At 42.6% G+C, this 18,225-nt stretch overlaps 2 protein-coding genes across 10 annotated transcripts in view; one reads left to right on the top strand and one right to left on the bottom strand.

Annotated features, from left to right (window-relative positions):
* Nucleotides 1–5,455, top strand: part of TUB (TUB bipartite transcription factor) — a 122,697-nt gene extending 117,242 nt beyond the window's left edge. For all 5 annotated transcript variants that reach the window (XM_083713330.1, XM_083713327.1, XM_083713331.1 and 2 more), the window contains one exon: nucleotides 825–5,455. In XM_083713330.1, the coding sequence (XP_083569456.1) occupies nucleotides 825–958 (134 nt within the window). In that variant the 3' untranslated portion in view covers nucleotides 959–5,455. The remainder of the gene's footprint in view (nucleotides 1–824) is intronic.
* RIC3 (RIC3 acetylcholine receptor chaperone) overlaps nucleotides 1–18,225 on the bottom strand; it is a 40,236-nt gene that overhangs the window by 10,682 nt on the left and 11,329 nt on the right. The window contains exons 5-8 of one of the 5 annotated variants that reach the window (XM_083715060.1): nucleotides 17,294–17,442; nucleotides 14,391–15,935; nucleotides 10,881–14,344; nucleotides 6,514–6,587 (exon numbers count right to left, since the gene is read on the bottom strand). In XM_083715060.1, coding sequence (XP_083571186.1) covers nucleotides 15,433–15,935; nucleotides 17,294–17,442 — 652 coding nt within the window. In that variant the 3' untranslated portion in view covers nucleotides 6,514–6,587; nucleotides 10,881–14,344; nucleotides 14,391–15,432. Of the gene's footprint in view, nucleotides 1–6,513; nucleotides 6,588–10,664; nucleotides 15,936–17,293; nucleotides 17,443–18,225 lie in introns of those variants that run through there. The other 4 variants (XM_083715059.1, XM_083715057.1, XM_083715058.1 and 1 more) reach the window with 4 other exon arrangements.

Raw genomic sequence — 18,225 nt, 5'->3', positions numbered from 1 at the left:
TCACAGAATTAACCAACACCGAGCAATTTGACTTCACCATGGAACTTAGTCCGAGCATGTACTAGTTTTTGAGAAAGTTGGAAGGTTTTATGTTGGGGGAAGGGTATAGCTTTTGGTAGTGTACACATTCATTTGCTATTGTCACTGTTGCCGCTAGTTAAATAGGTTTTGCAGGTTGCTTTTTTTTTTTTTAATATGGCCACCAAAAGTGATGAAACCTGAAACAGAGGTAGTGGAATGAGCATGCACACCATGGGGATCAAGGCCTTTGCTACACTGTGATGTGCCCCACAGTTTATGGGGAGAGGAGACTTACACCCCTTACATTTGCCTGGCTGGCAAGGATTAACAGGGAAGGCAGATAGTCCCCCAGCAAAGGGTGTTGGGAAAGGCTACTATAGAGTGAGTTCAGTCAGGGTAGCAGGCTGGGGAGCTGAGGTGGGGGCAGGGGAGAAGGATGCTTTGCCCCGTCTCTTCCTGATTGCTGCAGCTGCCTTCCGCTTCTCTATTCATCTCATCTGCATCTCTGTATCCTTTTTCTGTTTCCTGGCTCTGCCCTTTATGAGGACATCCTTGGTATGAGAGGAAGGGCCAGGCAATTCACAGCTGGCCAGCATCTCAATCATGCCCCTTTCAGCTCTCTAAAGGAAACTGTCTCCCAGGCTGAATTCATTGAATCTGGGTGGTGAAAATGATTTTTCATCTTCCCCTGCTTTATATTTTGGACTGCAAGTTAGTGTGACACACACTTACTCAATACACAGAACCTTATATTGATGTCCTTGTACTGTGTTTCTTTACTCCCCACCCCCACCCTCTTTCAGCTGACTATATTGTGATGCAGTTTGGCCGTGTGGCAGAAGATATTTTCACTATGGACTACAACTACCCAATGTGTGCACTTCAAGCCTTTGCTATTGCCCTGTCCAGTTTTGACAGCAAGCTGGCTTGTGAGTGAACTAGCTTACATCCGAGCCTCACTACCGCCAGGACCACATGCCACCAGAAAAAGGAGGAATAAAGAGATGTTCCAGGTTTTCTCTGGTGTCATCACTGGTTTCATGTTTTAACGGGGCAGGTAACATTTGCTTTTTTGAAGGACCAACCCTTTTGCTGGAGAGAAAATATTTTAAAATTCAGGACTTTCAGGAAATATTTTTTTTCCATCTAGTCTCTATTTTTTTCTGGAAGGGGCATCAGAGATCTGTAAATAGAAATCCTATCTTATGTCCTCAGTTATGTGATGAAGATGTGCCATGAGGTACTGTATCATGGCTTAAAGTGAAAACACCATTGAGAGTGGTGCTTTTTCTTCTTCTTTCCTAAATCCATGACAGCTACCGCAACACAAATCTGGTTTTAGATTTAAGAAGTATTCAGAGGCTGTAAGCATACCTCAAGATCGCGTTAAATTCCTTGAGTGCTTCACATCACCCACTTTAGAAACAAGACCACGGGAAAGATGCACTTTAAAAACACACACACGCACCCAGAGATGAAGGTAGCATTTGGTCTCAAGGCCAAGACCAAACTTAATTTGTTATATTGCTTACGTGGGAGGGACCTGATGAATTTTTAGTCATGATGGGAGATGGGCGAGAGAGAAACAGGAAGCACAAATTAATGTTGCACAAATCACTTGTAAGCAAAGTTGTCATTTTATAGACGTGTTTTAATTTAAACCTTACTTTCAAATGCAAAGTCATTGTTATTTTTAAATGAGAGAAACTGCACTCTTGCAAAATTGCCATATGGATGCTAGAAATTATGTTATCTCATAAGAGCAAGTCATATCTGGGGAACTTCCTGTTGTCATCAAGAGCACGCATTCACTTTGCATGTATGATGCCTTGGGTTCACTCTGTGGCACATTCAGTAAACACAGAGTTGTGGGACCTGTGACCCTCCAGGTTTTGCTTGATTTCACCTCCCAAGCATGGCCAATGCTTGGGGATGAGGGGATTTGTAGTCCAGCAACACCCAGAGGTCTGCAGGTTCCACTTTTTTGATCTTAAGATTCTGAAGAGCTGGGCTGGAAGACTTGAAGAGCTGCTGCTCATCAACATTGTCAATATTGAGCTGGCTAGATTCAGGTCAGCTCCATATGTTCCATATGGCATTCAGTTCCTTGGACGAAGACCTCTTCAGACAACTGCCTCTGTGGCAGCTGTTTAGAAGATAATGCAGCTATTGCAAAATGTTACGATTACAAAATATGTCCTGCCCTTTTGAGGACAAAATCTAGAATTACCATATGCTAAACCTACAGTGACTGATACTGTCCACGTATCTGTTTTCATAGAAAGGACTATTAAGTTGCACTTTGATGTGAAAATACCACCTACCGAGACTGAGCCAGTTTGCTGTGCAAGTGTATTTTAGGTTACACGCAAAAGTGGACATGAAAATTTGTGGCGGACATGCAAATTTATTTTTTAAAGTGTCCCAGTTTTAAATATATACTATGCTGCCTTTTAATTACTAGATCAAAATGTTTCAGAAGAGTACAGGCTGTTGAATATCCTAATTTCTTGTATTTTAAGTTCAGAAAAAGGTACTACAACTTGAGCTGAAAGGATGGTTCGCCACTTTGGTCCAGATTCAGAGGGAGAATGCAGTAAGGCAAAGCACACAGCTTGGGAGAAACCAAGGTGCCATGCGAGTTGTAGGAAGACACTCTTTCTTGGCCACATCAAGAGAAGGCTGGGAATAAACAGCTTCACCACCAGTCCCATACAAGGGTTACCGGGATTCACTTTGGATGTATGTCATTGTGTAGCGGGCAAGAAATACTTCAAAATCTCCCCTCCTAAGTCAATACACATTAGCATTCTATTATTGGATGACAACGAAGCAGGGACCATGCCCCAAGATGTGGAGAAACCCTAATATAATGACAGTTCACACAGCATAAGGATTCTCCCAACCCAGTGAATTTCCATTTTCTATGGAATGATAGACGATTATGAGTGGTGAAATACTTTCATGTGGCCATGCAATATGCAAGGAAAGAGATTTACGGGATCTCAGATTATGGATTAGCTAAAAACCCACCGCAAAACTCTGCCAATGAACTCTACATAAAATCTGATAGAAGAGCTTTATGGCACAATCCAAAAGAGCCTTATTCAACATTATTTTTTTTATTTTAAATATTTATATGCCAGTCTTCACCCTATTTAGGATTTCAGGAGCAATTGTTTCATGATACATATACAATAATAAAACAGTTAAAAATTGCAATGTTAGAATGCCTAGGTGAAGAATAACACATTTACCTGGCGCCAAAGATTGCAACATAGGTGTCAAGCTAGCCTTTTTTTTTTAAGAGAGGACATGGCATGAGAGAGGAAAAACTGCTGGAAAAAAGCCTTTCTTTTGTTTTTGTTTTTTTATTTACATGTATTTATAAACCACTTAATATTTAGAAAAAATCCAAAGTGGCATACATAATTTTTTAAAAATACAACCTAATTTCAAAAATCCTCATTGACCAGTGAAATAAAATAACTTCTAATGTTGCTTGTTGGCGTCAGTTGTTTAAATAGCATACCTTCACTAATCTTAAAGCAAGAGCAGATTGATATTAGAAGAATTAGACTTAGGCCGATTTCTGTGGACCTGTTCTCCGAGAAAGAGTGTTGCAGCCTCAGAAACGTGACCATCAGCCCACCAGACATGTCTTCCAATTTACCAAATATTTGTATGATAAGAAAATAAGATCCAAGGGCACGGCTGTGATGAGAGTTTGTATCCATCTGGACTGTGTGATTTTAGATATTCAGATAATTATGTTCTGTGTATTTGCCCCCCGGAGGAGGTAGATTTTTACAAAGAAGGGAGCAAATGGATTTCCTTGTTCAAGTGTGCATTTGAATTATTGTTGCTTTTTAATGCCTTTATTTCATAGATTCTTTCAGCAAGGCAAAGGGGCCTCAGAGTGGGATTATCAGTAGCAATTCTTTCCAAAGTGGGTAGCTGAGAAGACTTGAGTGAGAGTTTGTTCATGCCTTGGGCCAAGTTATCAAAATATTCTAAACAGGGAGAATTGTTGCTGTCTTTTCCCACCATCAGTCATTACAGAGAAAGACATGCATTAAGCACCAAAGAATTTCAGGTTTTAGAATACTAGAGATTTGGATTCAGGGGCACCTTATCAAAGTGCATACGAGGGAAGCAAGATTCACAGCAGCAAATTAGGCTTTTAAAAAAATTTCTTTGTTGCTGGAAACCAAAACAACTGTGAAGAGCTTACTTACTCCACCAAACCTTTATTAGGCATTACAATTCTAGGCCATCATAAAACATCCATATATAAAATTTTAAAATATATACGAATAAACAGCCATGCAAAATATATAATAATGAGGATTTTCATTGGGATTTCTTCCCGCTAAATAGTGCCATTCACCACCCGAAGACATACTGTTGACAAAAACTCAACCACCCCTGCAGTTACTTTCAGGCTGATGTCAGACAGAATCTGATATTTTCATTGTGCCATGATGTTAAACTACCCAAAAAAGAGGATAGCACACATTTTATGTAACTGGTTGTACAATGGACAGTAGAAAAGAATTTGTTCTACCGTGTCGGGAACATTCAAAGAACATCCACAGTGTCTGTCATTTCTGGGGAACTTTCAAGAGCAAGGCCTTAAGTGCAGTAACCAAATAGTCTTATGGAAATAATCATCATAAAGGATAGCGCTTTGGAGAAGAAGGTGTTTCAATTGGCGAAAGAATCTACATCTCTGTGTTTTAAAGCGCCCTTGTTTGTTAGGAGGACTTGAATAGGTCAAGTGTTTGGGCAGCTGGGCTGGGCAAGATGGTTTATAAAGTTATGCATTGAATGGGGGGAAAGTGGATGCCTCCCCACATTACCAGAACTTAGGGGTCAGCCAGTGAAATTGATCACAAAGCTGTTTGTTCATGATTGTGCATGATTAATAAATGGAATGTTCTGCCACAAGGTGAAGCTTTGGGCACCAGCATGGCACTTTCAGAAAGGAGCAGACATTCTTGGGCTATTAAACATCATAGCTAAAAGGGCATCCAGGTTTAGATGCAGAATGTTACTGAATTGGGTTTTTTTGGGGGGGGAGGGTACCGGTTACTTAAGTTCTCAAAGGGGGTGAACCGCTTCCAGGGCTCCCTCCTTCCTGGAAGTTTTACTCTGCTCCAAAAAGCGTTGCTCTAATCCCAGGTGTGTGGAGAGTGGCTGTAGTTTCTCAGTGATGAGGAAAACAACTCGGTATGCACTCAGGTGGAGTACTGAGCCTGACATTTGGCCCTAGCACCTGTCTCAAATGCCAGCCTCAGTGCTCTACCTGAGTGCAAAGCTAAGTTGTTTTCCTCATCACTGAGAAACTACAGCCACTCTCCACATGCCTGGGATTAGAACAACGCTTTTTGGAGCAGGGCATACTAAATGGTAACCATGTTCACAAAGAAAATCAAGATTTATTTTATATATATATATATACAGGGTGAATCTTTTAAAAGAGGCCCTGTGGAGCATGTATACTCTGTATCCACAGGCCTCTTTTAAAGGACCCACCTTGTATACACACACACACTTAAGAAATATATAGAATGCTGACTGACTGCTTTTCTAACAAAAGCACCTAAGGCCACAACAAAACCCATATTTCATGCATGTAGCTGGTGTACAGCATCATCCAAGACACAAATGCAATCCTCTGAATATGGAGAAAATGCAATATCCTGGCCATATAAGAACATACCTGTTCTCCGCACAGTGTTATTCTTAGAAATGGCATTATTCTAGCAGCAGAGAAATATCAAGGTGATTGTTGTGTAAATGCCAGAGAAATAAAGGATTAGGGTGAGCAAGGCTCTGTCGCTCATGCAGAATGAAAATGAAAGGCAAATAAACTAAAGCCGACTTATAAAACACTCTAGAAAGTATATTCTATTTCTGCCCCACCTGTATTGCGCCAAGGGCTGACATTACTAAAAGTTACGCTGCAACTGCTTGCCTATCCAGAGGCTGCCACCCTAAATATACGAGGGAGTAGGCAAGCATGGGGTGCCACTCTTGGCGTAGTTGGTTTTCTTCTACAAATCTGACTTAGAGGCTACTGAGTTGTGTCTGGTTTCAATCATCTCCAAAAGAAAAGAGGCACTAGTTGAAGGCACTTACATAATACAAACCTAACCATGTTTACACAGAAACAGGTCCCTGCCTTTTCATTTGACTTGCATTATTCCGACAGAGTAAAAACTGCAGAAGGCCCAACATATTTGATAGTCCATTCGAGAATTAGGTTGCCCTGCACACAGATCCTAGGCACACTTACTGAAAGGTTGATTCCCACTTGGTTCAATGGCCAAATAGGTGTGCACAGCGTTACAAACTAAAGCAGCCATCTTTGTTAGCAAAGGAAAATAGATTCCATAGCTCACTTTTTATGCACATCCCTGTCCCTGTGGGGACCCAAGCCTTAGGCTGCAGGTGGACTCCTGTGGGGGTAAAGAAATAAAAGTTTACCTCCTTTTCTGCTATAATTCCTTCTCCAACCCCTCCTGGTTTAACTTTTCACATTCTTCTTTGGAAGCAGCATTCTGTGGAATCGGAAGTAAATGCTAAGTGTCTCTTAAGATGATGCTTGCAATCTGCATTTTTAATAATAATATCATAATATTTTTTTAATTTATACCCTGCCCAGCTGACTGGGTTGCCCCAGACACTCTGGGTGGCTTCCAAAACATATAAAAATATAATAAAACATCAAACATTAATAGTAACAATCTGATCTGATATAAAATATGTCACAGTAACCTTAAAACAACTTATATCAAATAAAGCAATATTGAATAAGCCATTAAGATCTAATAGTAAACAGTAAAATTAAACAGCAGCAAATAATAATTAAACAGTTTACATTTATCAATTACAATAAATAATTACTAATCTATAATCAATAAAAATAACAGCGAATCACAATGCATAAAAATACCACAAAAGCATATACAGTGGTACCTCGGGTTAAGTACTTAATTCGTTCTGGAGGTCTGTTCTTAACCTGAAACTGTTCTTAACCTGAAGCACCACTTTAGCTAATGGGGCCTCCTGCTGCCGCCGCACAACCAGAGCCCGATTTCTGTTCTTATCCTGAAGCAAAGTTCTTAACCTGAAGCACTATTTCTGGGTTAGCAGAGTCTGTAACCTGAAGCATATGTAACCTGAAGCGTATGTAACCCGAGGTACCACTGTACTTATATTTTAAATTTTCTGTCCAGTTTATCAAGAGCACCTTTTAAATTTATGGATAACTTGCTAAAAAGAACCATACTTCTGCTCAATTAAGCTTTGCAACAGCAATTCCTCGCCGCAGGAGAGGGTAACCTCTTTGGGTAGTCTGCCCCCAGAAACTAATTTTATCCAATGGATGCCTGCCTGTGTGCTCTATTGGGGGTGGGATTTCCCAGTGGCTAGAGCTGGCCATCCAGTTGAGGCCCTTGAGTCACTGATGGCAATGAAACAGGCCAAATGATGTCTAGAGCATGAGTGGCACAAGACCTGCTACGCAGTTGAGAGAACACAACTTAGTGCACATAATGATACATACTATAAGATGGTGCAGGCGGTGAAGGTCCACTTGGCATCCTCGGTCACATCCTCAAGTAGCCACCCGGTGAAACTCTTCAGAGGGGTCTGCTGACACGAGCTTATGTGACCCGGCAACAAAGTAGCTCATCTCTCTGCAGCACACAAGGGTAGTGTGGCTTTTATTGCAGATATGTAGAGGTTCGTCAGCAGATGGGTATATGGAAAGGGTTTCTAAAAGCAGAAGTTTGAAAACTAACCCTCTTAACATGTTTGTTACCAGAATGCTTTAGACGGAAGTTATGGCTGGTAGAAAACAGGTACCAGTTTGTAGTGCAGGTCTGCCCTATACTGTCCTGGATTTTACGCCAGCCTGTTTCATTGCATCCCAAAACAGCAAAACTCATCAGCCCGCCTGTTTAATGTGCCTTATTCATGAGACACTTCATGATTTGCTACATTTTGATACCTAGGCAGCTTTAGTGAAAGCATGAATGGGCAAAGAACAAAAAGCCGTGCACATTGACACACAGACAAATCAGTCAAGCCCCCCTGCCCCCAAATTTGGAAGATTGCATGAATGGTTGAATTATCTGGAGAGATTTCCAAACGGTCAAGAAATAACTTTGGTTATGGTTGTTTCGTTTTGTAAACACACAGCCTTGGAGGAAAAAGCATTTGTTGACCTCCTGGGTTATTTCCCCACCATTTGAAAGCATTGGCTGCCAGCATGAAATGTACATTGGATTTCTTTTGAAAGCAGCGTTTGAAACTTCTGCGATACCAACGTATAAATAAAAGTGCCACTATTTTAGGTAATGCAGTAATGTGGTGCAGGAAGAAGACCTGCAAGGCAAGCATTTTAAAAGCTAGAAAGCTCATTGTCAACAGACTATGGACAAATGTAGCACACTAAGTGGCAGAGTGCATTCTCTGTCCCTAAAACAACTTGCAAAGAGATTTGGGTTACATGGGTGTGCCTTGAGGCTGTACAACAAAATGTAATTTTGGTGATAATTTGGTATGAAATAAAAGAAACACAAATGTTTGGAGGGCTAGGGCCAAATATTTATCCATTGTAATATGCATTATATATATTTAGCCAAATTCAAAACCTTTAACGCTAAGGACTGCTTTGTGATATTGTGAAAGAATAAGGAGGCTGCTCTCCTGTTTGCTCAGGCCCCTCCAACACAAACAGTCCTGTGACAATATCTAAAGATTTATGTTTGCACAGGAAAATGACTTGGTAAGATGTCTTCAGCAACTAATCAGATCAGATCATTGATCTCCCACCAACCTTTCTAGTTCTGTCCTTACTTGGGCATTTAGGAGAGACTGGCTGCAAGTTAATCCATGAAAAATCTACCTGCAGCACAGGTAGCATCTAAATTAGGACTCATGGGAGAAACATCACCTTAACTTTTCTACCAGGGCAAGCTGTAGGTTTGAGAGGGCCTGGAATTCCCATTTTTGTGTGTGATTACTTGGTGGCACCTGAGGGTATCATCAGCACTCTGATATGCTGGATCTAGCTGCTATTGGCATTGTGCCCCCAACCAATGCTTATATGGGGGAATTAAATAGTGACCCACCTGTGTGGTGCAGGTTGGAGCTCTGGACCAGGAAACAAAAAAGGTGGTCTAGGGCAGGCACCAGCAAGTGGGTCCTGCTACGGATCAGGTGTCCTGACAGTTGCCCATTAATGCCAAGGGGGTGGAGCCAGCCCTGAGTTTTACCTCCAGCTAGGAATCCACAATCAAGCCTGGTGACTTGCCAACTTTAAATCTGGTGATATTCTCTGCCTTCTCCAGAGCGTGGACCTGGCCAAAGACTCTCTTGGATTTTGCTCAGAAAGCAGCAAGCTGTATCGCAGCTTATCAAGCTTCTCTGAGGCTCAGCATGGCTGGGGTGAGCCCCTGCAGGACAGGGGTCCGGCCTCTACAGCAAACACTGGCTGTCCCTGTTCAGAGAGAAGGGAAGAGTCAGTGGCAAGCACAATTTTCAACTGGTGACCAAGGCCAGCCAAAATGTGTGGACTCTTGACCCCAGCCTCCCACTAACTTCTTTGTAGAATCATCCAGCCAGCGTTTGGAGGGCGGGTGGTTCTTATAAAGAATATGGCAAAAAGTATTTCAATCTCCTTCCACTTTACTTACTTTGAACTTCCTTCAGCTTAAAAAATGTCACTGACAACCTCAGTTTCCCGTGAGTAATTCTAACTCTCTCTCTCAATGCATGGGCCCTATATTTTAGAATGAGATCAACCGTAATGAGGGGGGGGGGACCCAGTGCAGTTTGCAAAAATCAGATTTTGCCATTCTGGTTTCTGTGAAAGGCTTATTAAAATGTAATTGTAAGGACAAAACAAGGATGTCCCATAAAGTTGTGTCACTGAAAGTTGTACCTTTACAGTTTTTCAGACAGCCGGATCATTGTTGTCCTTTGGTTCAATGGCCAGCAAAGAATATGTGAGCCTGAATTGTGAAAAAAAAACCATAAATGAGAACCAAACTGGAGACAGAATTGTGTGATGTTATTCTGAAGGATCTGTCCTGTAACTAACCAGGTGGTTGTTTGAGTATAATATAGAGAGAGAGCTAGGCATACGTATTTGTAGGATTAAGCCCAGATGTTCTGTTTCATCAAAGATGCGTTTTAAAACCCAGCTGACTTTTCAATTGTAAAAAAGCAGAAAACTGGAGATGCTAGGTGAACAAGGTTTGCTAGCAGTGTTGTCTCCCATGGCTAACATTTTCTAATTCATCACTGTGCCTTTCTTAAAACAAACCAATGATCATTCTAGTAGAATTTGACAATGTTCCTGTCTCAATTTGTTTTAAATTGTCTTAGGGTTTTAAACAAAACGTGGGTGGGAGTGGGCTAAGAGGAATTAGGACCGAACAAATATTTAATTAGTCATATTTTTGCATAATGCTTAGAATGTGTTCTGTCCATTTGCACAAGACTGTCTTGTCCTGTTGGAGCAGTCAGGCATTCTTTCGTTCGTTCGTTCGTTTCAAACTATATGGAGTTTTAGATAAATCTGAGGGGGAAATGTGCTTTTATGAAGTCAATTTTTAAAGAAACACTTTGGTATTCTGAAGCAAATGTATTTATTTATCAGTATATGTACAACTAATTTGGTATTTTCACATAATTACATTGTGTCTGTTGTAGAGAGTACAGTACATGTCAATACAGAAAACTTGTGCAGAAAAAAAATTAAACTTGAATTTGTTTCAAAGAGTTGTGCCTCCCCCCCCCCCAAACATGCTTTTTAAAATACGTAGTCCTTACTCATTTACCATGTGGCTCCAAGATTGCTCTCTCTTCTCACTATAATTACATTCCCCTTCCTCCTTCCTGGCCCATGGGACATCTATGCATTGGACAGATATGAAAACTTTCTCAGCTGAATTTCACTACGACTGCATTCCAAGGAAGGATTCGATTGTGAAATTTCTGCAAGAAAGGTGGCTCTTCAAAATCCAGAAAGAAAAGGTGGAACCACATTCTCTGGATCTCCTGGTAGTAACTGCCACCGAAGATGGGGTAGTGCTCTTTCCAGGATGTCCACAGACCACTGAAGATCTAGTCATCAAATGTTCTCTCTGTCCATCTGCTTTCATCCACTCTTTCTTGGTAAGAAAGCCACATCAGCTACCCTGGTTTGATGGCTAAGAGGTTGCATCTCACTGGCATACCCATCTCATAACCTGACTCCTCTGGTCAGGATCAGTGCTGCCCTACACAAAACATGTAGAGCACCCCTCCATCCACCTTGGCTGAGGCAGCCTTTGGTAGGAGAATGCTACAGTTCTCAGTAGCAGCAACACACTGATCCCACCCTCGAAGGGTCTGTAAGCTCTGGTACATCTCTATGGTGGCAGCTTCTACCAGGAAATCTCGAGAGAAGACCGTTCTACATACCATGAATGGGATTTCTGGATCTTGTAGAAACTGCCACCAGCCCCACCTGGGCTTAATCTGGCTGCCTCTTAACTACCCAGAACAAATTCTACCTAAAGTTATTCTGTTCTTCCCTCTGCCAGTGAGCCTCCGTTTCAAGAAACGGTTAGTTTACTCATTGCTCTATAGTAATGTAGTTTTAGTAGCTGTCTCCACTTTGGGGCTTGTCATTAAAAAACCTGATTCCCTTCAGGGCAGAGTAGAGCCAAGTATGTATTTCCTGGTTGCCTGTTTTGAACTTGCAACGTTGCCAACTGGCTGCTGGAAAGGGAGCATTGCCTTCTCTATGGTAGCAGTTTCTATGAAATCCAGAAATTCCATTCATGGTAAGTTGAATGGTCTTTTCACACTCAGCATTAAAATGGGAAACGTAACTGTCTGCCATTCTCTTTGAAAGTCACATTGCTTGTTCCAGAGAACACACACACATAACATACACACGAAATATATACTGGAATGTTGTTCCTCATTTTACTCAGATAAACAAATTTAAAAATAAATACGGATGCAAAAGAGAAATATGCTTACAAAATTTCCTCTGGTATTTTCCATTCACTTAGTGCTGCAAACTATTTTCAAAGCAGGTTTCTGTAATGTCCAACATGGGCCACGAAATAGAGCTGAACTGATTATCAACTTCGCTAAAGCAGATCTTTGCTAAAGGCTTGGAGAACTGGAATGACCCAAGTCCCTTATTCCTGGAACAGAAACTTATAATACAGAAGCATTTCTGCTGGCCAGGCATATCTGACATTTCAGCCCCTAGTTATTAAAGCAGGACAGTTGCCAAAAGGCAGGCTTTCTAGCAGCAGAAGCCAGACAACGCAAGACAACATACACATACAATCTTTCCTGCTGCAGAATAGGAAGGCAGCAATGAAAACCCAACCAAAATTAACCCTCCCTACATCACTCCCATTTTATAAGTGCAGCTGTTGACATTCTCCATGTACCCTACAATATAACCACACTTTGAATTAGCCATAATGGCTCTATGGAGTCACCTTCTCGAGAAGTTCCTACCAATCTACTGGATAGTTACATCTGCATGATGTTCCAATGGACGGTCTGCCTCCTATGTTACATACATGGGACAGGAGTCATCTAATGAACTTTCACTTGCACAACGGGGCCTTCTCCCCTCTCCTTCTCCTGCACTCCTTGAAACTGGCTTCTTGTGAGAATCCCCAGAACAGCTCACGGGGAAGGAGGAAGAGATCGTTCCTTCTTATAAGCTGATGTGCTTGCACAGATGGTTATAACAGCACAACATGGAATTCTACTCTAAGGCCACAATCCTATACACATTTCTTCAGAGTTGAGTCCCACGCAATTCACTGGCACTTACTCCTGAGCAGACAATACACAGGACTGCACCCGATTGCCTGCAATACTAACCACAATTTCCTGGGAGCAAACTCTAGAGCTGAGCAGTGGTCCCTTGCAGGCGAGTAAGGGAGTAGCCTACTCTTGGCAGCAGTGAGCTCACTGGGATGAAGCAGGGTGATCATGACCAGGCTGGAGGCGATGGCCCCTTAAGTGTGTGTGGAGCTCCCCAGCCTCATCGCCACCTTGTCCTGCCTCATCCCAATGACTGTACTGCCAGCACTGTGCCCCCTTCCCACTTCCTTCAAGCCACTGCTGCTTCTCAGTAAACCTGCATGGGATTGGGCTGTGAAAAGCCGACATGGGAGAAAGTGACCCTTCTTGTGCCTTCAGCATCTCTTCTAAACCCAAACTCCTGTAAGGAAAACGAGCCCTCAAAACAAGACCGGTATGCCAACAAGCATATGCAGGGTTTTTTCCCCATTTTTAAAAAAATGTTATCGATTGACCAGTCATTTTAGTGGTTATTTTGTACAGCTTATAGTTGTGTTTTATTGTATTCGGATTGCTGTGATATTTAACAATACAGTGCTATATAAATACTTGCACAATAAAATAAATAAATAAGTAGTGCTTTCATAAATAATTGCAACATCAAAAGAAATTATAAAACCTGAAGTAGAAAAAGAAAAATAGGGAGACAAACTACTCATGTAATTTTAGGCCTCAGAGAAGGAGTGTTATGCCGCTTGGCATCTTCATCTCTTTGCTTTGATCCCTGGAAATCCCTTTCTGTGATTTCATTGGGCAAGTGAAGCAGGTTTTCTGAAGATGCTGTTAATTCATCTGTCAAATGATGCATATTGGTCATCTGTTTTGCTCTCTCCAAAAATCATGCCCTTGCGTTTTGGTTGCACACTTTAACTGTGAGTGCATTTTGAAAAAGTTGGCCTTGAAGTTCATGGCCTTGAGGAATCATGTGGTAAGTAGGCCTTGAGCCACAGGCGAGATGAAATGGATTGCTCATTTTACAAGTGACCTAGAAAAAGAAACCCTGTTCTTTGTTGATACAACAAAAAAGAAATAATTTGGCACACACCCTTGCGCCAGGCTGGGGGGGGGGAAGGGTTGGATTGGGCAGAAGCATCCCTCCACCCACCTCTATCACTTAAGTAAGCATCCCACCTGTCTCTGCCAACTTGGTTGCAAGCACCACTCCATCAATACAGACATCACCCTACTGACTGCCAACGATCTTGGTAGGCAGAAGTGCCACTGGCGGAATCCCCAGCAGTAACAGCCAGTGGAAGGCTCTGCAATGGGGCATTCCAGGGGCAAAGAGGGGCTGGGCCAGCCTGGGATCAGTTGGAACCAGAGCTGGCACCATGTTTGTCAGATAGCAGCATCATGCCAGATCAGTGCCTCATCACTGTGCCAGCTCCAGGCTGGCACAGCCATTTGCTTGCCTCCCCCACTTTCCACCCTAGCCACAATAGGTAGCAGAGCTGCAAATGCAGCACTGCCCCCCTATCTCCATTGCGCCTTGCTAGGCAGTGGACAGTATTAAGATTTCAGTACTAAATTTCCCAGAAATTCCTTATCAGCCAAAAAAATCAACTAACCCCTTTCACTTTATGATTTCCTCATTACAAGAGCATGAAGGATTTTGGTCTCCAACAAGAGACCACCCAAGACAGAGGCAAAAAATAAAATAAAGCGCCAACTACGGTACTTTACGCGAATCAAATATAAAAACTGATTATCTGCTATCCTTTTAAGGGTATCTAAAACAGGCTGCCTCAACCTGACGAATGGTTAACATTGGTGAAGGTGTTAGAAGTACAGTGGGAAAATTCCCTACTGGATTACTTTATACAGGAGGAGAGGCCGAAAGAAGTCACAATGGGAAGCTATATTGATTTAGACGCTTTGGGAGGCTATAGCAAGCAAGGGTCTGGAAACAAGCCTTCTGAGGAACAATTGAGGGAGTCGGGTATGCTTAGCTTGAATAAGAGGAGATACGCATGATAGCCATCTTCAAATATCTAAAGGGTTGTCATACGGAAGATGGAGCAAGCTTGTTTTCTCCTGCTCTGGAGGATAGGACCCGAACCAATGGCTTCAACTAGAAAGGAGATTCCGACTAAGAACTTTCTGGCGGTGAGAGCTGTTCAACAGTAGGATGGACTCTCTCAGCAGACTCTCCTTCGTTGGACGCTTTAAAGCAGAGGTTGGAGGCCATCTGTAATGGTTGCTCTGGTTGAGATTCCTGCATTGCAGGGGGTTGGACTAGATGATCCTCAGGGTCCCTTCCAGCTATGATTCTGTGATTCCAAGGCAGTTGATGCTGAAGTGGCCAGGCTGATGAACTAGTGGGGGGCTACTCATTTCCCATCCAAATAAGCAGCAAATGGTAGAAACCACCTGCCTTTCACCTGTGCAGCCACTAAATGCAAAAGATATGCAGCAGCTGGGTACGCAACAACGGAGACAAGCCTTTGTCTTGCAAGCAGCAGTTTACCCCAGTTTCTAGAAGGAGAGATAGCCTTCCGCCTTTGATCCTCAGTGTCCCAGCAACGCTATGCCCTTCGTGTTTCGCTTCCTCAGAATGCCCATTTCGTCTGGATTTTCCTCGTTCTGCTCTTGGGGTGCAGCATTTTCGAGGTCGGAATCTAGCAGCAGCTCCTCCTGGGCTGTGGCATCTTCCATTTCACCGCAGCTTTCAGGGTAGAAGCCCTCGTTCTCCGCTATCACAGCAGGGTCGTCCTCTTCGAAGTGGCAGCAGTAGCACTTCTCAGGGTCGTTGCCAGCGCTACTCTGGTCGCTGAGTGTGGCGTGCTGGCCCTCCGTCTCGTGGGCTGCTGCAGGGTCACTGTTCACTATAGTGAGAGCAGACAAAACGGTTTCACTACATAAACACTCCTCATCGTCCACAAACGCCATTCTCTCTGCTATCTCTTCAGCCGAAGGCTGGCTAGGGTCAGGGTAATCCACAAGGATTGTGTCCTGTCTGCGCTTGATGCAGTCAGAGTTATCATAGACAGGATAGGTCTCCTCTGGATAACCTTAGAACATAAAATAAACTCGTCTTAGATGGAACAATCATGCCAGGCACCTTGTTTATGATATCACTGGGTCTGTTCAGCCTCACAAACACCTGAATTCCTGTAGGAAGTGACACTGATTTCAGTGGCACTTTCAAATCAGTGTGCTTGATTTGAGGCTGCAGCCAGAAAAGAACATCTAGTCGCTGAAATGTCATCAATTGCTTATGTGTTTTAGAATGAGATCTGTCCTGCATCCATATGGGACTGGTCTAGACATACTAATGGCTCCTTGCTAAGCAGGATTAACAAATTGGGATTTAGTTCTTCGATTGCACACTGCCTTCCCAGAGCAAATCCCCTCTCCCCACCATTAACTGTGCTTCACCAACACAGGTATTAACAGTGGTCAAATCTGAGCAGTTTCTCTCAACCCCTGGATTATTTCCTGCAAGAGAGTTGGTGGGTCACAAAAACCACCCGTTTCTACCTCCATGGTAGAAACCACCTGCCTTTCACCTGTGCAGCCACTAAATGAAGCACAGACTGGTAGAGATAAAAAGAATGATACTGATCCATCTGCAGAAAGACACTGGAGTGGCAATAAGATTCTTTTTAAAGATGCCCAACACAGGACACGGTAGTCCTCTCTATGTAGACTGGGGGAGCGACTCTACAACAGCCTCAGGTGTTAGCTCAGGATGTGTGAAAATGGCAATTTTGATTTCGTTCAGTTTTCATTTTCCCAGTCTTAAATTCAGTTCTCTACAATTCCCCATCGGTATGTGTGTTTGTTTGTTTGTTTTTAAAAAAATCAGCACTTGAGTCTGAAATTATCCTAACATGTACATTTCTTGTATTGAATTCTGCTCAACACACACGTTTTTGCAAAGCAGTTCCCCACAAATATTATGCATTTCTGTATGTTACGTTCACCACTATATGCATTTTTATGTAAGTGGCACCCTACCCAGCATATGCATTTTTGTTCACATTTACTTGTCTAGAGAACTGCATTGCAAAATTCAGAGAAGTGTTGATGTCAAAGGAAGTGATGTTACAGTTCGTGTATTGTTTTGGTAAGGGCAAATCAGGTAGGTTTGCCTTTAAATGCAAAAGGAATAAAGTCCCCCCCCCCCCCATCCCTAGATATTACCAAGGAGCCCTCCCTGTTCCTCAGCTTTGTAGCATAGTGTTATAAGCCCTCATAAACAACAAACTACAGCTGGCTAGTCTGAGATGCTTAAGCAATCAATGGATTCTCTCTTGTTAAGAGAGCCAGGTGCTTAGATGCCTTTGAATACTGAATGGCTTCCTCTGATAAGAACAACAGCAGCACACTCAGGCTTCCTTCATATAAATAGAAAGGTCTTCCTTACCTTCCCAGTCCTGCATATACGGAGCCTCTTCAGCTTCTTTCTCTGGGGAGATTCCATCTATGAGTTTGCCTTCTTTCATGACCTTCGTAATTTCTCGGAGCTGCTGAAGTAGCCTTTTCTCTTGATCAGTCGTGACGTTTTGGGGCCGACTATGGAACAGAATGGATGCTTTTGAATTACGGTGCTGGAGGAGACTCTTGAGAGTCCAATGGACTGCAAGAAGATCAAACCTATCCATTCTGAAGGAAATCAACCCTGAGTGCTCACTGGAAGGACAGATCGTGAAGCTGAAGCTCCAATACTTTGGCCACCTCATGAGAAGAGAAGACTCCCTGGAAAAGACCCTGATGTTGGGAAAGATGGAGGGCACAAGGAGAAGGGGATGACAGAGGACGAGATGGTTGGATAGTGTTCTCGAAGCTACCAGCATGAGTTTGACCAAACTGCAGGAGACAGTGGAAGACAGGAGTGCCTGGCGTGCTCTGGTCCATGGGTCATGAAGAGTCGGACACGAATAAACTACTAAACAACAACATGGAACAGGCATTAAAAAACCCCACGACAACAGCTCAGATCTACTATTGGACATGACTGGCAATATCTGAATGAGTTTAGAGGAATGGTTCTCTGTCCTAGTGAACAAGCATGAAAAAAGCAACCGTGCAAGCCAATTAAGATATCTTAATGTCAAATAACAAAGACTGCTATATAGTCCCTTACTTAACCTCACCAACTGCCATGGGGAATCATAAAAAGGCCTTATTTTAAAGGCATTCAGTCTATAGGTTTTTTTTAAAAAGGACAGCATACAAGGAGATGAAAGACCTAGTTGTAAGATTGAAACAGTGTAAATAATATTCTACTTTGTTGGCAATTAATATGATTCACACCATTGTTTCAGAAAATAAATGAAGTAGCATCAATGAGATACT

Source organism: Podarcis gaigeae, assembly GCF_964106915.1.
Source record: "Podarcis gaigeae genome assembly, chromosome: 1".
Taxonomy (NCBI): Eukaryota; Metazoa; Chordata; class Lepidosauria; order Squamata; family Lacertidae; genus Podarcis; species Podarcis gaigeae.
This window is presented reverse-complemented; position numbering and strand designations above follow the sequence as displayed.